Here is a 23271-nt window from a genome sequence, read left to right as displayed (position 1 = left end):
TTTGCCGGTGCAAGTGTGATCAAACGCTCACTTAAGACTGTTTTTTTTTTTTTTGGAGGTTTTTAAAATCTCACAAGAAGAGGATTAATCTGGAGGAAAAACGACGCCCACCATCTTTCGATTTGTTCTGAAATGGAGACAGGAGAAGTAGGTAGTACAGGGGAAAGTTACACTAAACACTGGACCTTTAGGTTTTCCTTTAGTTTTGTCAACCTGATTGTCCATAACGTAATTCTACAATGTGGCTCTCCTCTCTACACACTTCTTGAGGTTTCTTCCATTTTTTTCCCCCCCCATTAATATGTTTTTTTTGGGGAGGTTTTCCCTTGTTCTAACCGAGGTTCTAAGGACAGAGGGTGTCGTATGTGTGTATATGTCATTTGTGGTATTGGCCGTTATTTTTGGGTTTTTGTTCTCGCGTAGCTAGAAATCCGGTGGACGTCAAGTTTGTAGAATCCGACACACTTGGAGAAATGAAACTACACGCTGCACATCACTGAGGACAAACAAGTTAACTTAAACAAGCTTATTTTTAATGGATCTGCAAAATTGTTTGAATTTCCAAAGAGAACTTCTGTACCTCCCGCCCACAGTTACCCAGTGGCAAACGTTACACAACGTTACAGAAACGCTTCCAACCCAAAGAAATCTGCATGCAGGAAGGGGGGGGGGGGGGGACCAAAAAAAAAAAAAAAACCCAACCCAAACAGGGAAAAAAAAAATAAAAGTAAAATAAATCATACAGACAAAAATAAAACATGACTAAACAGGACATACTGTATAATGCCGTTCTCTTGGCTGGAGGAGAAATTCAAACGTTTCTGCCTCGGCCCAGCGTCTCCGTGACGGCGGCCCGAAGCGACAGAATATTAAACTGTAATTTCATTGGGTGGATGTGGCTCCGCCCACCACACAGCCCCGCCCACCGTCTCTCATATAAGGCACAGGACAAAAAGAAACCCCCACATACAAAAAGGAGCTGGCCACGCCTCTGTCACTTGGTAACAAATTGTAAATGACCGAATACGGTTAGACAACAGAAAACTTCACTAAATGTACAAAATGTTAATCCTACGTTTGTCTTTTTTTGTTTGATTTTATGTTTATTTCCTCTGACTGAAGGTAAGTGCTGTGGGTGGGGGGTTGGGGGGGTGGGGTAGGGGTGGAGGGGTGAGGGTGTCCAACCAGGTGAGCTCAGGCAAAGGAAATATTAAAAATATGAGCTTGTCTTTTCACACTTTTTTCTTTTTCTTTCTCTCTTTTCTTTCTTTTTTTGTTTTTTTTTTTAAACAACCTTTAAAACAAATGACAAGAAACGTGACTGGATTTCTCTTTTTATCAGAAATAAAAATGATCATCAGATGGAAGAATGTGGTGGGGTGGGGGTGGGGGGGTGGTTGGATGAGGAGGAGGAGGAGGAAAGGGGGGGGGTTAGATGAGTGAAGTGGTTTATTGTTTTATTCTGATAAAGAGACAAACAGTGTCAGTGTGCACGAAAAAAAACTCATGAGACAGGTTAGAGGGCGAGAGTTAAGAGTTAGCAGTTAGAGAGAGAGAATACGTGTGTGTCTGTGTGTTTGTGTGCGTTAGTGTGACTGAAACAGAGGAGTTGTTCAACTGCAGCACTTGCTCTTCCAGCCTGTGACTCCGCCTCCGCTGCTGATGTCGACGTTTTCACTGTTGGGCTCTTTTACAGGCGTCTGATGAGGACAAGACCGAAAAAAAACCCATTAAATATAAACAAGAAAATCTTGATCCTCTAAAACCACTTTGCAGATTAACAGATGTATGGGGATGTATTGTGTTTTGACTTTCTACCTTCAAACATGTCAAACTTTACTTTTTTGACAACAACAATTACTTGATTGACATCCAGTGATGTAGATGGTAAAGCTAAAAACACCAGCATTTAGTGGGCAATATTGATAACATCTTCTTTGTTGGTACATGTAACCTTATATCGCAGTATCCATTGGGGCTGCAACTACAGTTATTTTCATTATCGATTAACCAGACGATTATTCTCTCGATTGAGCTTTTTAGTCTGTGAAAACAATGAAAACAGTCACAGTTTCTCAGACGCCAGGGTGATGTCTTCAGCTTCAGTTGTTATTGTTATATATGACAAAGAAAAACAACAGCACACTGTCACATCTGGGAAGCAGGAAACAGAAAATGTTTGGCATTTTTGCTTTGGAAGCGATTAATCGATTATCAAAACGGTTACCGATCAATTTTCTGTCCATCGACTAATCAATTCATCGCTTCAGCTCTAGTACTGATATATATCATGATACAGTAAATTTTCTGGAAGCTCATTACCAGTTGGCAAATAATATATATCAAAAAATAAAAAAGTTTTATTTAATTACATTAATGCAAAAATCCTGAAAATCCCATAATGCCGTTCAACAGTCCTGCCCAATAATTTGCAACATTGTCCACAATGGCCAAATACTACCTGAGATATTAAAGGGAAAGTTAACACAGGGGCAGGAACTGATAGGAGATTAATTTATTGGTCAAGTGACAGAAAATTATCAACTATTTAGATAATAGTTTAAGTAAATGAAAGGAATAAAATCCCTGGGTCCTGCTTCTCACATCGGAACATTTGCCGGCGCTCTTTGTCTCCTATGACACCAAACTGAACGGCTTCAGCTGATTCGGGCATTATTCACAGTGGCTGCCACTTTACTGACCAAACCGATTAATGGAGAAAATATCTGGATGATTAATCAATGATAAAAAATAAGCATTAATTGCAGCCCCAGTTACCATGGTATTACCAGTAGAGGAAAGCCTCGGATTGCAGACAGTGTCTCACTTATCCATTTAGCCTGGCCTGGGACTGGGAGTGTTGTTATTGCAGTGAGGAAGGACACACATTTGCAAATTAATTTTGATGGGAATATACTGAAGCCAAAAAGCTCAGTTCAGTTGAGTTCAACAAGAAAAAAGCAGCCTCTGCATCGCTATGAAATCCTTTCTCCAACAATTACATGCATTGCTGCTTCTTATTAACAGTAGCACATTAAAATTACTGCTCTATGTTGAACAGTTGTTTTTTTTTTTTAATCTATTAAAAACTAAACTAAACAACGGTTAAAGGGATGTGGGTTAAGGTTTCATTAACACAGCAGGCTTATGATTATCACTTAATCTTATCTATATCACTTATTACTTGCATATCTCTTGCATGCCCATTGGGGCGAACCTCACCAGTCAGGCATCGACATCACATGTCGTCTGACCACATTCACTGGTCACATCTAGTAATTTAACAGTGATCAAAGCGTGGAAAAGGGGGAAACATTGTGGAGCACAATGTAGAACAAATGGCCCCAGTAAGAATCCAGGGACACACATAAGATGAGACTTATGTCCATGAATCTCGTGCCCCCAGTAAATTCTGGGAGGGTTCCCGACACCCTTACCTCACGAAACGGCAACCACGTGACCAGCACCGAGCCAAACATATGAATGCTGATCAAGGTTTCATCTCTATCATCATTTCTGCCTTTATTCAAAGCGATAGTGAAAGATGGCTTTATCCGAGTTCAACAAATCAATCCTCAAACAGCGCTCAACGAACCAAATTGGCTGAATGAGAATTAACAGGATTATTTTAGCCTGATAACAGCACGTTAGCCTGAATAAATTAAGCCACGTTTGAAAAACAGGGCCCCACACATCACTCAATCTAATATAGGTACTCATGTTGGCCCTGAAAAGGAGATATCAGTGTACTGACAAAAGGCACCTTCATAAAATTATAATTGAACGAAAACACACACACACACACACACACACAGTTCGATCTCCCAGTCACAAAGTGCACGCACCTTTCTGAGGATGTCTTCTGCTAACGTGAGGAAAGCCTTCTCGATGTTGATGTTGGCCTTAGCACTCGTCTCAAAAAACCTAATGCCATGCTCCCTCGCAATCTGTGGAGAAGACAGGGGGACAAGTTAGAATGACGAGCGTGGAAACAGTTTCAGAAGGTCCAGTCCAAAAATAAAGTGGCTGATCTCCTCTGGAGAACAGAGATCAGGTATCACTGGTGTTATCAACTCAAAGACAGACACACACACAAACACACCCCATTCCAGTCAGGTAGGTGTGTGTGTGTGTGAGTAAGCAGATCTGTATCTGATGTTGCTAAATCTGCAGGCCGACTAGTGACTGCCAGTTTGCTTTGAACCAGAGCTCTAGAAAAGGCCCCACACACCTGTATTTGTTTTCACTTGTTCTTGCTGAGCAGATCTCTGAAACTGGGCCGTGCTGCGCCGGAGATTACACCAAGTGACCAAATGCCACATGCTAATAGAGGGCATGTACAGCAAGTGACGTCACCAGATACAGAAGTCACCGCGGTCACTCCACTCTGAGGGGAAAATATGCAAACATTCCCCGTCTGCTATTCACATGGGGGAAGATTTGAAAAGTCCTGCTAAAATAATAAAAAATTTGTAGTTCATTTGAGTCCACTAACGCATGAAATACAAAGAATTCTGGCACAAAATTTAACAGACTGCCAAAGACTAAAGGGAAGAAAAGTAAGAGATCACTGCAGCTCGAGACGATTTGAATCCTGGTGCTTAAACCTGGAGATGTAGATGCCTTTTTCGGTCACAATTGTTGCACTTGTTGCTGGTAAACTCATACCTTAAAGTCCCCCTCCCTTCAAAAATGTGTTTTTGCTCACAGTTACTTCACTGTGCAGAATGATGTATGTGCAGTTTGACACTAGAAAATCTGTTTTCACATTCATCTGTGCCAACCTTAAATCTTTAGCCGCATTTAGACTGTTTTCTATATGTCACAGTGTGTTCGATGGGTCTAATATAATCCTGGTTTGCGATCTGGGTCAGTCTCTGCGTTATCGAGTTGAGGCATGTCACATTGTGCCATGAACGCCTCGTGAATTGTGGCACTACAATGCACACGGGACACGTCATCATATGCAGTAAAACAATGAACAAGCTTTGCCCATAGCACTGACACTTCTTTGCACTGAAAAACCGCCAAAGAGGAAGAGGAGGAAGAGAGTGTGGACCCGGTCTTGGCTAAGGAAAAGTGTGGGTTGTTTTTCCTAAGCTTTATTCAAAAACCGGCACTCGCAAAGTTGGCCGGTGTATTCTGTGTCATTTCAGGTCGTACTCTGATTGGTTGGTTTGTAGGTGTGGGATCCTACATTTCTGACACTGTCTGATTTCTGTCAGCTTTCTTCTCAGACAGCCCAAAATCGCACGGCGCCACAAGGGGCCTGTGGTGAAGCAGGACACGTCAAGTTTTCAACAGTTGAAACTTTTGACATGAACAATATTTGCATATTCAGAGATTCTGGATTTTTCAATGAGGGGCGTAGATTTTCAACAGGTCAACGTAACTTTTTGTGGCAACAAACACATCGCACAATTTATTATTCAAAGCAGAATACTGTTGTGTCTCAAAACATGTCTGAGGGGGATATTTAAACCTCGCACTACCTAGTGACTAAGCAGTGACTAATCCTGGTTTTAAAATTGGTAACAGCTGTTTAGGTTCTTGTTTACCCTCAAGTTTTGCTCTGCCATTGTCAAAATAAGTTGTGTGTGTGTGTCAGGAATCTCAATTTGTCCCACATTTTAATGTCTACTGGCTATCTGGTATATCACAGTTGTTACCACTGGTGTGCAGGAGCTACACACCACACTCAGCATCACAAGTAGTGGCCTTGATATTTCAAAATAAATGTTTTTCGTCAGACCTACGTCGAAGTGAGCAGCAGGCAACACTGACAACTGTTCATAAGAAGATATCATATATCCTCAGTGATATGGACATGTTGTGGTTTTGTAAAGTCCAAGATAGACCAAACCACTACAGTATGTTGCACTTTGGCTTAATTTTATACCTTAAACCTTCTGCTAATCAACTGTAGTTTGTATGATTGAGGTCTTTGTTATTTTTAACTTGTTACTGAGCCCCAATTTAAAATTGGACCAGCCACCTGGGTTCTTGTATAGCGTACATTGAGGCTTTGTTTTAAGTACTTTCCTGGTCTCAAAATATGGTACAAAAGTGCGTCAAGAAACTCCACATTTCCACAAACCACATTTCAGTGTTCACAGTTTGCTGAATTCCTAGTACATCGCATTGACTGAACTGGTGGTTACAGCCTCTCAGCATCAGCAAGACCAACTGTGGCCTTGATATTTCCAACGGTGCAGATTCCAGTCTTTTCATGTAAACTACTTTGAAGACAGCAGTGAGAAATACTGACGAGATTGTTTATAAAGAAGAAAATCATATCTCCTCAGGGATATGGGTTTGTGGTTTTGTGAAGTCCAACATCAAGTAAACCACTATGCTGCGAAAGCAGTGCAGTTCTTTTCTTGGTCTTCTGCAGGTCGGACCAGTTCATACAGATTATACGGTCCATTAATTATTATTTTAATGAATATAATGCCTACAAGCAGTCAGTTTTTATGCCTTTGTCTATAAAGGTTGTTTCCTGAAAATAAAATCCCCCTTTAGGTCATTACTACACAGCACTAGCTACAGTAATATTTTAGTGTCATCACGTAATCAAGATGAATCATTACAAAGTATATTCTTTAATGCTACAAGAAGAAGCCTGGTGTTGATAGCCCTGCTCAACGGCACTTTAACTGTACTTGTTGAGACAAAAAAAAAAAAAGAAGAGGCTCGCAAATTTGTCTGCCCGGATCAACCAAGTGTATCTTCAAAGTGCCGTTCTCCTCTAACCTTTCCTAGAAAGAAACCTTGCTTATTTCAATGTATAAAACATTCCCATGTATGTCATTTTTTTGAAGCCATTTTTTTTTTTTATAATGGAAATCAAAATACAGAATTAAAGGATATATTTTTCTGTTTTTAAATTCAGTTCACATGGCTTATGTACCAAGAAAGTTCCTACAGAATATAAGCCTTTATGACATGTAAAGACAAACAGCAGCTTACTGCATATTTTCTATAGTCACTGTTTTTATGTGCATGTTTTAAGTTGTAATTACACAATCCATACTATTTTCACCTGTTCCGTTACCTAATTTTAAATCTATTCTTCATGCTTAGTGTCTTTAACAAACATTGTGGTTTCCTGCTACTTCATACTGTGTTTTCTAACTTTTAGCTTTGAATGAGCCCATAGAAAACAGTGTTCTCATGTAAATGCAACCATGCTCTCAATATGTCATGCTGTTAGTGTGAAAAGATGAGACTGAAATGTCATGAACTGCAGGGGACTAATGAATAGAGGTTTATCTATATTCAGGGCTATGAACTGAAAAGCGGCAGCAACAAGTGAGCCAATTGGCACGCAGGACCTTGGTGACGAAGGGCTGCTTATAGCTGCAGAGGACTGCACCATCTCACCTGCTCCCCCTTGGTTTTTGGTACAACCCTCTTGTCCTCCATGTCACACTTGTTGCCTAGCAGCATCCTCTCAACGTCCTCATTTGCATGCTGAAAAAGATAAAGAAGAAATAGTAGATTATTAGATTACTTCTTCATATCAGCCACATTAAAATTCAATGCATCTACTTGGCCTCTAGGGGGCAGACAAACTGAGTGAGTGTGTATGCGAGTCATTTACTTTTAACATTTTCTAGATGAATGATCTGTGCTTCTAGAAATGATTGCATCTGTCTGTCTTAGAAATGGCAGAACTGGTTAGTTAGTATGGTACAACAACTCAGCTTCCCACGTATTCATCTAGACCCGTGGTTCCCAACTTGGGGGACTTGACCCCTCAAGAGATCCACCGCTGATCCGTGTAACAATTATTTTCATAATTAAAGTTTTGGTCTATAAAATATATGGAAACTGTAAACCATGCCCAGTTGACAATGATAAAAAAATATATACATATATATTTTTTTTTTTTAAAAAGAGATGAATTTTGGCGTTTTTGCTTGAAAAAGATTATTTAAGTATTTCATTGATTATCAAAATAATTACCGACTTATTTTCTCCAAATTGAGTAATTGTTCCAGCTCTAATAATTTTACCTCTTTTGGCCTGTAAAAACTAGGACGGCAACTAAAGATTATTTTCATTATTGATTAATCTGCCAATTATCTTTTCAATTGATCAACTAATTGTTTTTTCTGCAAAACATCACAAAATAGTGAAAAATGCCCTTTACAATTTCCCATAGTTGAAGGTGACATCGTCAAATGTCTTATTTTGTTTGACCAACAGTCAAAAACCCAAAGATGCTCAGTTTACTATCGTGTGTTCCAAAGGGCGGCATTAAATTTTCACATTTGAGAAGCTGAAAACCAGGGAATGTTTGCCATTTTGGTTAAAATAAAATGACTAAAATGATTATTCCATTACAGTTGGACTTATGGGTTAATAGATTAATTGTTGCTGTTTTAAAAACAAGCAATTAAAACGAATTGGCTTTTTGGTCGAAGGTTTCACAACTCAAAGATACGCAAACTTGAAATATAGGTCGCAAGTAGGTACCTTTTTGATTCAGAGGTTACAAGTCAAAAAGAAGGTTGGGAATCACCGATTTAGACTGTATTCATAGTACTTTCCAAGAAGCAGAAATCCCTGCGTCCAATTCTCTAGAGTCAACAAAAAGGTTTCACACACAGAGTTGCAATATGAGAAAGGCCGAGTTTTTAGCTTGCAGGAAATGCAGCGTTTCCTTTTCCTTGACCGGACTCAAAGCCCTTTAAAAAGAGAGGGTGAGAAAAATTACAGGAGAGCATTCAAGACGAATGCAGTCTCACCCCATCCGCTTCTCTGAACAGGTAACACCCTCTGACTGATCATGTGTTGTAACATTATTTTTTTGCACCCAGGAATAATAAAAGATTGATAACAGGAACTATTTATTATAACTGACAGTAATTAATCTGCTTTGTTTAATCTGGAATGGATCCCAGACAAGTAGTCCCTAAGATAAGGAATAGGATAACAGTATTAAACACGAAGGGAGGTGCAAGGGAAAGAAAAAACCAACACAGAAGAGCATTAGAGAAATGGAGGCTAGACCAGAGGCATAATTACCCACAGAGATGCATCTACCACTCACAGGGGTGAGCTCAGCAGCAGGACAAACTGACCATATGTTAGACAGCTTGTCCTTTCTGGTAATCATTCTGAAATACCAGGCCTAATGGAGACTGACGTCACCGAATGATACATACATTGCTCTGTACTTCCTTGCGCTTATGGCCTTAAATCCATTATGAAAAAAAAAACACAGATGCAAACAAGCGGTCCTCACAGATCCTGTTAATTCCACTCTCAGCAACCCATAATGCACAGGCTTTTAACGATCTCATACAGTACTCAGGTATAAGGTTACCTGTTTTTAGTATTTACCTCAAAAGCAATTCTATTTGTGTAGTCAAAACATCATCATTTTCAATGGTGTGCGATTGAGTGAATATTTAACATCTGTTGGACGGGCATTATGGAAAAGAGGATCGTTTATGGACAGTATGCAACAACATAGGGATTTTACAATATATAACTGGTACTTGCTGCTCTCTAAAAAAAAAACAATCTGGTATTAGTAGATATAAAATCTTCCTGATTAACAGTAGATGCTTCTAAAGAAGCTAGATTATTTACATAATGTTGTCACCCATGTCTAGGCCTGTAACCCCATTAACATAATTGCTGTCAAGCAGTAATCGGTTGACACACCTGGAGTGTATTAGCCGTTGTTCTAATCACATCAACCTCCTCCTGATGATAGTTTTTAAAGAAAACTGAAAGTCTGAAACAGCAAACATGCCTCTGTTATTGAATTTCTTTTTCTACTGATATTCAAGAGGTAAAACAGTAAAAAAAAAACAGCACAAAAGTACAATGAGCCAGGTGCATATGGACGTCTGGCTGATCTGATGTGATTTGATCACAGACTCCTGCCCCACAGCTCACTGCACACAGATCAGCTAGTTAGTCAGCTATGTTGGCTGCATTCCCTTGAAGTATTTTTGGTCACTTTCTCATTATGCCAATGATAAAACAAAAGATGAAAAAGGAATGCCGACACTTAAGGTAGGGTAAGCGATTCTAAACTGATACACTGTTTGTCAAATTCAGCAAATATCTGCTCATGGTCTGCTAGCTGTCCATTTTGTGTGTGTACTGCCAAAAAAAATCCAGTGTTCCTAGACACCCCTGGCTCTGTCAATGGGATATAAACAAAGGGGCTCGGACCTACAATTCCATCCAATCAGCACCTGGGGGGGCGATCTTGCTCGTGCACAGGAGGGGGAACGGAATAAAAAGGGGGCAGTGGGAGCGAGAAAGACAGTAATTCCGGCAAATTTCAACACGCTATACAACAGAGAGGGAGAGATGGAAGATTAACAGCCTAAGAGGAGAAGGTCTGAGGAACAAAAGCTGAAAAAGAAGGGTGATGATCAGGTGAGGGGGAAGACCTGCGTTAACATCTGGGGGGCATTCCAGCGGTGGAGACTGCACAGTGGGACCAGGAAAGAAATTCAGCCCTGGACTTATCCACTGTGTTCCGCACCCCGAGTGACAGGCACACAGAGAGGAACGATAAAGACACTGAAGTGGTTACGCTCGACTGGCCCAGCGGCCTGCTGGGATTTGTCCCGGGAGTCCCGATTGCCAGTCCAACTATGATGGAGAGACCTCCGATAGTTGAAAGCCATGAAGATGGATGCGGTAGTTGCTCTGTTTCTGCTTGACAGGTGGGTGAACACATTAGTTTAGCCATGTTTCACAGAGCCAATAGGTCAGTATTGTTTTGTCCCGTTTACTAATGTTTGTGACTGCTAATCCCAACCGGTTAGCTAGCAAGCAGGTACCGGTTTCACATTTGTGTTTCCGGTATCGTTAAATGATCCTTCTGTGCATGTTAGCTTCACAGCAGCAACTGTAACGACAGCTCGCTGTCTCGTCGTTTGCTCTTTATCATGGTATTTGTCCGTTCAAGGTGCAAAGCCACGAAGACCTAAAAACACAAGTTTGCTAGCACAGTGGATTTATTTGGTTGGATGCATTATTCGAAATGCTATGCCAGGTAACGTTACCTTCCTACGATCCTCTCTTCTGTTATGTAGTTTTTCTAAAAACAATCTAAACAACTGACTTTCGCTACTTTTTACTCCACTGTGTTTTGGATGCTGCGTTTGTGTGGATGTTTTATAAAAAGGTGTGGTTTGCTTCAGCTATGAGAAAGAGTATGCACTTCCACACTACTGTGATGTTGCACAGGCCATTAATTTTTTTTTTTTTTTTTTGGGGGCTCTTCTGAAGGAGCACTGAAGGGAAGGGGTTTTTGTTTTGTTTTGAGGATGAGCTGAAATATCAACAGTCATCTCCAGAATCACATAATGCTCCTCTAATTCTCTGGAAGCCTCACAAAACCCTGTTAAGATCTTTGACAAGCCTCATACACCCACATGATGATATGGTCACTGAGCCTCGGGAGACTGTGTGTATGTTGTTTACCTCATCAATGTTGCGCAGCCATTTGCTGATGTTTTCAAAGCTCTTGGCGTTGGTGATGTCGTAGACCAGCATGATGCCCATGGCTCCTCTGTAGTAGGAGGTGGTGATGGTGTGGAACCGTTCCTGGCCCGCTGTGTCCCTAAACACACACACAGACACACACACAAACACACGACAGATATTTCATTTGTTTGTATTCATTGTTTTTTTGTATTAATTTCAGCCCCTCATCCGAACAACAGAAGGTTCAGTAACTAAGATTTTTATTGCACCACAGCTCAAATTAGACATAAAATATATGCAGGATTTGGTCAATTTCAAGGATCACTTCATAAGATGTTGAGATTTCTCACTTTCCGTCGATGCAAATCAAAACATTTAACTACAAACCTTAATAAGTTTTGTTCAAAATGTAAATCAGACTTTTTTTCTCAATTACTTAGCATAAGATACATGAGATCTCTATTTTGAAAATTTAACTGCATTATTTATGCGAGCCACAGGCCATCATAAGGTGTACCAAACATGTGTCAATTAGGGCTGCAACTAACAATTATTTTCATCATCAATTAATATGCTGATTTCTTCCCCCCCATAATCGCTTCATTGTTGGGTCTTTTAAATGTGAAAACAACTATAAAAATAGCCCATCATTCTTCCACTGTTTTTGCTTGAAGGAGGGGTGACAGAAACTATAAATTCATTATTAAAATAGTTGTTGATTATTTTTCTGTCACTCAACTAATCGTTTCAGCTCTGGCGTCAATGTTGTTGTAATGCAATTCCAATGGTCCCCGATAGAGGCTGAAAAAAGTTATAAACTACCTAATGCCCCATTAGCACAATTCTGACTGAGCAGAAAAAAAGATCTGTTTTGAGGCCAAGAGGCAAATTGTTATTTAAAAAAAACTTGTACTCCATTCGAGAAGCCTGTTAAGCCGTTGAATTCAAGTTGAACCTGGTGCCCATGTTTAAAATCCACCGTAGGAAACCATGTGCTTCACACATCTGCACTTGCATGCATCTCAGCTATGACATTTTCCTGCTGAAACAGGAAAAGAGAAGAAACCCAGCAGCACCAGCCTCACATGAGCAATTCAAACCTACACCTATCAAAGTTGTTTCCCTACAATCTTTGAAAGACTAAAAGGCTGTGTAAAAGCACGATTTTACTCAAACTGATCTGGCGAGCATGCCCACGTCCTCGGGTGGGAAAGCAAATACATGAAGATTAAATCCAGACGTACCATGCTTGGACAGAAGGAGGCGAAAATGTGATGTAGACAAAGAGTGAAATACATATCGCCACAGAGGCAGCCTAATGGACAGTATCGGGCCAAATGTTACCAAGTCTCAGATCATATCAAAGTCATGAATGATCGCAAACCCTATATTATGAGTTTTACATTTGCTTGGCAATTCTTTTTTTCTTTTCTACACATCCCTATAGAATTTTATATATGCACAAGTCACAAAGGCTACAGAGATGTCCAGAGAAGAGCCTTCGATACAGCCCCTAAACAAATACAGCCCCTTGAGTCCCTGTACTGATTTTCATTTACTGTCAAAAGATGACAGTAAGCAGGAGCACGTACGGACAACCATACAACAACAACACACTTATCAGATTTCTAACATGTCCTCCCTATGCTTTCGTTGGGCAAAGCGCTGGTGCTAGAGAAAGGTAAACATACAAAGAAAGACGCTGTCACAACATGTTAAAACCCAGAGATATTCAATTTAGTATCACAGAAAGACTTTAAACCTTATCACCTTATTTTCACATTTGACCAACAATTGTGTGTTGTTTTAGAAGACATTTTTTATCTTTATTAACATGACTCTTCAACACTTAAAATGTCTGAATTTCAGTCAGTGTTTCAGTTTATTTCCTCACACGCTACAGCTTGAATGAACTGTCAGACTACAACTCCAACAAAGCGTGGGAGTTCCTTCTTGACTTTGTAGTAGTTTGACAAACTGATCTTAAAATTTTTAGCTTCTTCTCACAGTCTTGATGGATGAAGGTGGGAAAAACACAGTTATTAAGATTATTTTGTCAGACTACCACTTTTATGTCCAGACTTGTTTTCATTAATTCTTCATACCTGAGCGCTATCAAAGGCTAAAGTACAAGGTTAGTCTGATCTTCTTTGATACATTTATGGTAAAAAAAAAAAAAAAAAAAATTAAAAGAAAAGTGCTATGCTCCAGACTGGGGCAATGCTGTCAAGAGACATTATGTGATTTTATCCTAGTTTCTCCTGGAAACTTCATTTTAAGAATAAGCCAATAATCGCCATATATACAATAAAACTTGAAATTACAGAAAATTCATCAGCAACAACTTCGATAATCAATTAATATTTAAGTTGTTTTTCAAGCAAAAAAAACAAGAGGAAAAATTCTGTTCAATTCTTGCAAAACAGTTTTCATGTTTTAGCTTGTCTTACATTCTGGACTGATGTCAGACAAAACAAGACATTTTAAGACATTATGGGAACTTGTGATTTGCATGTTTCACTATTATCTGACATTTATTGAACCAAATAATTTATCACTTAATCGAGATAACAGGGCTGCAACTGATGATAATTTTCATTATCAGGTAATCTACCGATTATCTTCTCAATTAATCAATTGCATTTTTTGGTCCCTAATATTGTGAAATGTGCCTGTCACAATCTCCCGCAGCCCAATGTTGTAACTCCAATGTCTTGTCTGTCTGACCAGCAGTCCGTAACCCCAAAAATATTCAGTCTACTATCGCTCTAACAGATAATGAAAATATTTAGTTGCAGCCCTATATAGAACATTATCAAATCCCTGTTAATGTGATAAAATGTTGGTATTTTATGTTTTGGAGAGGAAAATATTAAAAACAAGTCATTTCAGTTGGGAAAAATCAGCTGTTGTGGAGTAAAATGATAACCCTGCAGCAGACCTCCTGATGGACTGATGGCCATTTCCTGTCCTAACATATTTCTGGGCTTGAGGGAGGTATGTCAAACAGATGTTTCACTATGATGTAACGAGGCACAGGCAGAAAAAACTACACACATTCAATTTTCAGCCCCGCACAGCTCTGCTTGGATACAAATACATATAGAGCCTTGGCATAGGTATACAAACCAAAAAAAAGACACATTTCATTACAACCCACTGACTCACCAAATCTGTAGTTTGATCTTCTTTCCTTGTAATTCAACAGTTTTGATCTTGAAGTCTATTCCTATGAAAGAAAATAAACATATCAGTATGCACAACATCCGTCAAAATCAAGGCATGCACTGGCAGCAGATGAGGCACCAACAATGGGAAAGAGATGAATGAATAAATGGAGGCTTACAAAAAGACAATGTAGGTACCAACGAAGGGAGAAACAAAAACCCAGTGACAGAAAATTGGAGAAATCAACAATAGAGAATGAGAAACAACCAAAAGGAAGACATTCAGGAGTAGAGGGAAATGGAAAGTGAGTGACAACTGTTTCCATCAGAGAGACAATAACATTATTTCTTCCTCATTCTGCAGTGTCATGCCCAGATCTTGAGCCAATCAGCAGACAGCTGTGGATCAGCAGCTGGCTAGCAATGAGCGAACGCACACACACGCACGCACACACACGCACACTCAGCAAAATCCTGTTAAGGCAGGAAAACTGAGAACATGTTTGCATGCACCGCAATAATGTCATTACTGTGAAAAACCTGTGCTTAAACACAGGTGGTTAAAAACTTGATATTTTGATATTTTAAGTGCAATATACAGATCTGATGTTGAAGCCTTAAGAGTTTTTTGGTGCAGTGAGAGAACACACACTGTGGTGGGAGAGCGCACAATTTTTCCTATGTGTTCATGTTTTTGAATTTTACAAATAACCAACTGTTCCAGCAGTGGAAACTTATGATGGTGTATTTTTCAGTTTCCATATTTGTTGGACTTTGGATTTAATTATTTTGGATACAAAGATGCAGCACTACATGTACTGATGCTTCCTTTCATCCAGTGGGTTTACTGCCTTCATGTTTTTCTTGGCGTCCTGTCTCTTATATTTTATCCTACTTGTTATGTCCTTCTAAATCTGCATTTTTAAGTGCTACGACAGTCAAACAATCCATGATCTTGAAACTACTTGACTGGTTAACTTGACTCACCAGAGCACAAGGGTATTTAGGATTTTCCATCTTACCAAACAAGTAACCGTAGAGAATTTTAGGACTGAATCTGGTAAATTAATTGATTTGTTGACAGACATTTAGTTAATCATCAACCAGTTTGATGATCAGTTTATCGTTTCAATTATTTATCAAGGATAAATGCAAAATTTTTGCTGGTTCCAGCTTCTCAAATGTAAGGATTTTCAGCTTTTCTGTTTTAAAATGGAATATTTTTGAGTTATAGACTTTGGCCAGACAAAACAAGACATCTGAAGGCTTCATCTAGGAATCTGGAAACTTATAATGGGCATTATTTTTTAAACATTTCTTTCAACAGATTAAGCAACGTTTTAAACTACTGTTAGTTGCACCCCTAAAGCATTTAGAAACATGAAGACTGACACAGTGTGACCCATAACAGCTAGTAGTTGCTGCAAAGTTAAAAGTGACAGAAAAAAAAAGGAAAAAAATCCCAATGAATTATTGTAGGACTGCAACTAAAGATTATGTTGATCATCAATAAAGCTGCAGATGATTTGTTTGATCAAGAGATTAATCCTATGGTCGATAAAATTTTGCAAAAAGTGCCCAGTTCTCTAAATTCCAAGGTGATATTTTCAAAGCTGCTTTTAACCCAGAATTATTTCATTTATAAATCACAAAATATGCAGAAAAGCAGCAATTTGAACTTCTGAATATTTGGCATTTTTTTTTGAAAAGAAAAAAAGACATCCATTCATTTTCTGGCAATTGACAAATCGATTTCCTGACTGATTAGTTCAACTCTGAATGATCATTTTCACAATATTTAGTAAAGTAACTAGGATTATCATCTTTGTCATAACCAATGACAGTATATAAAGATGGACGACATGGCAGCTCCCCAAAAGTGAAACCAAAACATCTTGGTCGGCCCCAGGTGGTTGGCTGCAGTGTAGGTCATAAACCCAGCCCCCTCCATCTTAGCGGATGGGACATGGGCCAAACTAAAAAAACCAAAGTACACATAAAATACATTTTTCCAAAAGATGGATTCCTGTCATTTAAGGTAGTTCTTATCGCCGTGGATGTGTTCAAGTGTTATAGTTGTAGTTATTATAGTGTGTAAAAAGTTTGGCTTTAATTTTAATAGTTATTTGATGCTATAAAAATAGGGTGTGACATCATGATTGACAGCTGTGTGCGCGCTCACGATTGAGTTGGGCAGGAGTATCGGCGGGACCTTATGACCGCGGCTCAACCCGCCGACCGCTGCTGCAAAGACCGGCTCTAAATGACATCAGCAGCGTAAGATGGCATCGCCCGCATTCGGGATAGTTTGGCGTCATATTTGTACAGTGGGAGGAAATGGAGACGTGTCGTCAATCTATATACAGTCATTGGTCCTAACTGTAGAGGCCTAGGGGAGGCCTGTTAAAAGGGGGTGATTCGTCACTGTTTTCACTTTCGGCCAAAAAGTGGTGTCTTCCTGTTAAATACTGAGCTGTCAGTTCTGCTCTGGTCAGAAATTGTGGTTAGTTAAAAACACCAAGAAACAGCTGTGCTCTAGGTGGGGCAGGGCCATAGAATAATGAAGGAACTGGCTGCCAAAGTATGACTCACTAAATATTATTCACACCCCAGAGAGGGGGAGGGAGGGAAAGATACAGTTGGATAGAAAGAGAAAAACAATGAGAAGGAGGGAGACAGAAGTTTTTCAAATGAAATGCAGCTATGTTTGCCTACAGTGATATTAATCTCAAAAACTTACAACGGGAGCAAGGATGCACCAATACAGGCGTTGAAATTTGGGATAACACTGAGGTAAAAAGAGGTCGGGTTTTCTTGATAAGAATTGCTAAAAAAGTTAAGCACTCAAAAACAGGCTCAGCAAGGATCAGGTAATATTAGTATGGTTCCAAGTGACGAGTAAAAAAAACAGTGGATTCGGCTTTTTTTCCTGGTGACGTGCACTGACCAGCTGACAAGAAAATATGGGCATTGTGCAATCACAAGACATTGAACCAATCACCGGAAAAGTGGGCATACTTCATCAGAAGAGATTGACGCTTTCTATGACAGTTAAATGCTGAACTGGAAGCCTTAAACAGAAAGTACATGGTTTACGCCCGGCTTTCTTTTAAATCCTAGAGGAACCATTCCTTCCACAAGAATGAATTCCACTCTATCTATTCGCCAGTTTCCATTCAAAATTCATGAAGTGTTGTGGAAACAGATTTCAGATTGCAACATTATGCATATTCAGCAGTCTTAATATGCATAACCTCTAATTTACAAGGGGGGGAAGTGCAGAGAGAGGGACACTCAGGAGAGTGGAAATGAGGATGAGACACTGATGAGAGAGAGGGGTTTTCCAGTGGGGGTATTTTGAGAAGCAGCTGTGCATCTGTGTCTCCAAAGGTATGAGCACTGGGTCAGAGGAAGAACACACTCCTGTTTCACATGTCCCGGTTCTGCTATTTCTTCCCAAAGTTTGTTTCCTTTCAGACTTTCTGATCTAGGGATTTATCAAGGTTTGAACCTGGCCCATGAAGGGCCTTTCACAGGTCTGTCACATCTTGCAAACTTTCTCCCATTGCAGATGTATCTGCTGTCTGTCCATAATGTACAGAGAGATGGGAAAGAAACATGTTTTCTGTTACAGCCATTTGGAATTGTCCTCTAAAGTACTACAAATTGAGGAACTCAATATCTCTGGCTGAACTCAACACCATCGTAAATTTTATATTAGACAATTCCCTTGCTAATTGTCTGTTTTACCTTATTTTAACCCTCTTGGTATTGATTGTTATTTATACTTTTTTGTACTGCAACTTTTTATGCTGCTGGTCTCTCCTGCAAAAGAGTTTTCTAACCTCAAAGGGACTCTCGTTGTAAAATAAATAAAATCTGTGACACTGTTCTATTAATTTAACCGGTATCCACTTAATATTTGCCGCCCTAAAGTGATTTGATCATTTTTCTATACTAGTATGTGGCATTCACTAATCATACAGTGTGCCAAAAGACTGGCAACTACACTCTTCAGCAAAATAATAGAAAACAGAGATGAAAACACTAATCATATAATATCCCTGTCTGAGAAATAAGTTATCACAAGGCAGTACATACTTCTGAAAAGGCACTGGCAGAAGTAAAACCAACAAGTTGTTTCCTGGTAGGCAGTATGTCAACTAGGGCTTGGCAATATCTAAGCATCAATTTCAGAATAATTCCACATACTTGGCTTGATAACAATAAAGGCAACTGCAACTCTGGATTACATGATCTGGGATTGGATATGTCCTGCATATTATTAAAGTTTTACATCTTAACACACTGCATGGTGCTTTGTTTTGAGTACAAATGTAGAACGAAGACAAGATGAGATAGGAGCTTGTGACTGGGTGACAGATGTGTTGGAGTTTTTAACAGGACAGCTCTTGAAGGGAACCAGTGACAGGTTTTACAGAACATACTGGCATGAGGGAAATGATGCTTTTTAGACAAACTGAGGTGTAAACATCACAAGTGATCACTTCCTAAACTAAATGAAAACAATGACTTTTGTGGACAGTTTCAGTTCAAGCAATATGATCTTTCTTACCTCTGGTCACTTTAAATACCTTGCTAACTAAAATATATTATATTCACCTGAGTTTTTGGATAAATTAGAAGAAACTAAGCATGTTTACAGTAGATACATCCAGTGGGACAGTCCAAGCCTTGCTATGACAAAGTTAATCATTTAACAGCATGTGAGCCACAACATTAACTTGAGCAAAACAGGTGCTTCATTTAACATTTTGCACTAGGGTAAAAACAGCAATGTGCTGCTGAATTAAGTTTTTCCTAAGGTGTGATAGAACACCACCTGCAGTCGCTGCAAAGGCATACAGGGACTGAAATACTTGACTTACTACCCAACTTGGCAGGGAAAGCATCCCTGCAAGGAGCAAAGGTCGCTACTGGTCTTTGCTAAAGAACCTGTCAGTCTGCTCTCCTGCATCTCGCCAACATCACACATCTTTCCTCTGAACTGGCAGTGGTCTGATGCAGTGGCTTTCACTCCAAGAGGGCACATAATAACCATAATTTTGTTCGTAATTTGAAAGCACAGACTATGACTATATTTTGAGAAACAAGACTGAATGTAATAATATACAAAACTGATTGCAAGACAAAGCAAAACCAAAACATTGTCAAAACCAGAAACAAACACAAATACCTGCATGTGACAGCAAGCTTTGCAACAGAGCGACAGTTCATGGCTGTACCTCAACAAATCTAATCTAGCCTGGATGCCAGTGGGAACACTGTTGCCCATTATGGTTGTGTGTTCTTCGGCGTACAGTGAGGAGGAGCTGTCAACACTTAGGTTTGGAAAAAACCGGGCTTCAAAGTAAAGCTCAATCAAAAGATCAAGGCTATAATGCCAGTGCACTGTAAACAGTCAGCTTCATGTGGTCCAGCAAAACACATATAATGTTACATTATTACTCAGCACTGATCTTAAGACACAGAAGTAAATGGAGCCTTCACTTGGGTCATGCAGGGATTTGACAGAGCTTGACACTTGACTCATGTGAGCGTGATGCTGGACGCATGCGTGGAGGACAGAGAGAAAAAAAGCTGATGATGCCACCATGATGAATTGTTTATGGTTTTTCACTGAGCTGAGCGGACATGGAAAGTTACTAAGTATATTTACTTAAGTACTTAAATATAAAATCAGAGGTACTTGTAATTCAGAATAAGTTTCTGCTACTTTATATTTTTACTCCGCTACATTACAGAGGGAAATCTTGTACTTGTTTACTCCACTACAATTAATTGACAGCTGGAGTTACTAGTTACATTACAGATTCAGACCTTAAATACATAACATTAGGGCTGCTATTAATGATTACTTTCTCAAATAATCAACTATCCGTTTAGTCTATTAAATAGAAATAAACAGTATATTAAAATGTCCTCTCAAACTTCCCACAGCCCAAGGTGACATCTAAAAATTACTTGATTTGTCCGTCCATCAGTTCAAAACTCATCATAAAACTCATATGACGAAGAAAAGCAGCAAATTATTGCATTTGAGGAGCAAAAAAGGGGCAAATGTTTGTCATTTTTGCTTGAAAAGTAGCTGAAACAGTAAAACAATTACCAAAGCAGTTTCTAATCATTTTTCTTTCAAACAACTAATCAATCAATAAACTAATTGCTGCAGCTCTACAAAACATTATCTCCACAAAAGATATGATCTATTGTTCTAGGTGAGACCTGGCAACAGTAATAAAGTAGTTCAAAACGGAACCACCGCTTACACCATTAAAACGCTGCCTGTACATTAATGTAGCCGTTATTAAGGTGCAATTCTTGACAGGGACAAATCCATATAGTTATATAGGTTGATACTACGATGTAATCGACAGTTTTTAGCGCTGCTGTAACCCCAGTACGGCCCTGTACTGCTGCTAGCCTAGTTAGCTTACCAACCACTGGGTCAACTGACGTGACAGCAATTCCTCTACAACCTATACTGGTTATACCTGCCATTACTGGCAAGCTAAACCAAAATAATACTCATGTTTTGTTATTAAAGTCACAGTCATTTGAATAAAAGGGGTGACTGGGGTTCAGCCAAGAGCTCGCAAAGCTGCAAAACTAGCTTTCCAGCTAACCTGTGCAGGCCTGGATAGCCGATGCACGCTGATAGCACACTGGCTAACCAAATATGTCCTGCCTACCATTTCCAGCTGCTGGGTAGTGTCAGGCGAGTCTCCCAGCTGTCAAAATCGGAAACAACAGCGCCCGAGTCCCCTGGTCCTCTTACCTATGGTGGAGATGAAGGTTGTGTTGAAGGCGTCGTCAGAGAAGCGGAACAGCACACAGGTCTTCCCCACGCCCGAGTCTCCGATCAGAAGCAGCTTGAACAGCAAGTCGTACGTCTTCTTCGCCATTGAAAAAACAGCTTGTGTTTACCCAGATAGATACAAAAAAAATGGATAACCTAGCACTCCTATGTGAAGTCTAAAGCCAGCTCCTTCGCCAAACCGACCAACCGCCCCGCTCCTCTTGACTGTTAAGTTAACAATCTGGGATTTGTTGATTAGCTTGGCGAGCTTGTTGCCTAAATACCACCCAAATAACGTGTCCGTAGACGTGTCCGAGAACTTAAATTTCCCGAGCCCGACTGTTTTCCCCCCTACAGCATGAGAACAGAAAGCAAAAATAGGATCTCCTCCCGTGTGATTCCTCTTTTCCACTCTTTCTTTTCTCCCACACAGTCGGGACAAAATGGCTCCTCTCTCTCTCTCTCTCTCTCTCTCTCGCTCGCTCTCTCTACCCCGACTCTTTCTTCAAACTAACGGCGAGCTAATTCAAATTCTCGGCACACCCCGTCATTCCAGAGCCCAGCCACAAGCTCGACCGAGAGTAATTTGGAAGAAAAATCTCAACCTGAGAGTGTCAAATTCGCTGTCCGTGCGGGGTTATTTCGCCTTTTTTTCTGGAGAGATTAGAACCGAAATACAGACGACCGCCGTCGCCTTCGAATGGGATCCACCACGGCGACACCCTGGGCACACAACCACGCCCATTTCCCCGCCCATCCCGCCTGCTTCCCCTCCTCTGATTGGTCAATGTTGCTGTCATTCCGCCAAGTGCCCTAATTCGATTGGCTATACTCGCGAACATCGAGCGATAAAGGGGCGTGTCTACGAGTGACAGAAAGGGCAAATGCTACTGCGTACGCTGCTCCGACATTTGGGCTCCAATCTCTATTTACTTCAATGTAGGAAATGTGTCCGGCGATCCAATATGGCGGCCGGTTTCATGCGGATCTCTTTCAGCCGGGGTGTGTTTCGCTTTTCATGGCAAACTGGCATCTGGTGCGGTGACTATCCCAGCTGTGAGTCAGGCAAAGTGATGTCATATATAAGTAGTTCTGTGCTTGTTACGGGCGTTTCCCACATCCTCTGCCTTGTGAACTGTAAGGACATTTATCCTCTAAAGTCTTTTAATGACTGAGAGAGTAAATGCATGTACATATAATTACTGTAGACTTTGCTTTGTGTGCGTGTATTAGTGTGTGTGCGCCTGCGTGTGTTACTCTTTCCTTCTTCCGCCTGTCAGAGCAGTTTGACTCTCAGACACTCCTTAGGAATGCCGAGTATGCCCTGCGTTCTACTGCCAAGTACAGACTTGACACAAACTAAGAAAGAAAGATATAAAGAAAGAGAGAGAGAGAGAGAGTCAGGAAAAGTCCAGGAAAGAGTGAACAAAACGTAGGAGTCCGCAGCCGCCGCTGGCGGCTCTGTGCTGTAACACTCATAGTAAAGAAAACTATCTGTCCAACTGTTGCATAAATAAACCAAACCATTGGAAAAACCGATATTTTGACCCTAAGATGCAGGTTGGATTACCAACTGGGCAAGGCCGGCAACTGTCCAGGGACCCAGACCTCCAGGGGCCCGAAAAGCCCCTGGCTTACTCCATATCATTTGGGTCTGCGTCATCTGATTAATTGCAAGCTTGTTAGAAATCTGCACCACTTGAAGCACAATATCAGCTATGTCTCCCCCCATCGTCTAGCCTTGTCTTGTGGAGGAACTCTACACCCAATCAATCAACTAATCAATAAACCAACTATTGATTCAATTTATTGAATTAA

General features: G+C 40.1%; 1 protein-coding gene across 1 annotated transcript; it reads right to left on the bottom strand.

Annotated features, from left to right (window-relative positions):
• Window positions 1–1390: 1390 nt before the first annotated feature.
• On the bottom strand, window positions 1391–22174 carry rab10 (RAB10, member RAS oncogene family). Its single transcript, XM_040125047.1, has 6 exons — window positions 21433–22174; window positions 14635–14695; window positions 11464–11602; window positions 7384–7473; window positions 3846–3947; window positions 1391–1700 (listed from the first exon to the last, which is right to left on the bottom strand). The coding sequence occupies exons 1-6, from the start codon at window positions 21557–21559 to the stop codon at window positions 1614–1616; spliced, it is 606 nt and encodes a 201-aa protein (XP_039980981.1). The 5' UTR covers window positions 21560–22174; the 3' UTR covers window positions 1391–1613.
• Between the last annotated feature and the right edge of the window lie 1097 nt (window positions 22175–23271).

Source organism: Xiphias gladius, chromosome 4 (genome assembly GCF_016859285.1).
Source record: "Xiphias gladius isolate SHS-SW01 ecotype Sanya breed wild chromosome 4, ASM1685928v1, whole genome shotgun sequence".
Taxonomy (NCBI): Eukaryota; Metazoa; Chordata; class Actinopteri; order Istiophoriformes; family Xiphiidae; genus Xiphias; species Xiphias gladius.
Note: the sequence above shows the minus strand (reverse complement) of the source record. Positions and strands in the feature narration are given on the sequence as shown.

Bases quoted from the DNA above. Each gene is read 5' to 3' on its own strand.
- rab10 (XM_040125047.1), bottom strand. From the start codon at position 21,559: ATGGCGAAGAAGACGTACGACTTGCTGTTCAAGCTGCTTCTGATCGGA. The intron at 14,696-21,432 runs GTAAGAGGACCA...TTTCTTTCATAG, and splicing joins AACCTTCATCTCCACCATAG to GAATAGACTTCAAGATCAAA. The intron at 3,948-7,383 runs GTGAGATGGTGC...TCTTCTCCACAG, and splicing joins CAAAAACCAAGGGGGAGCAG to ATTGCGAGGGAGCATGGCAT.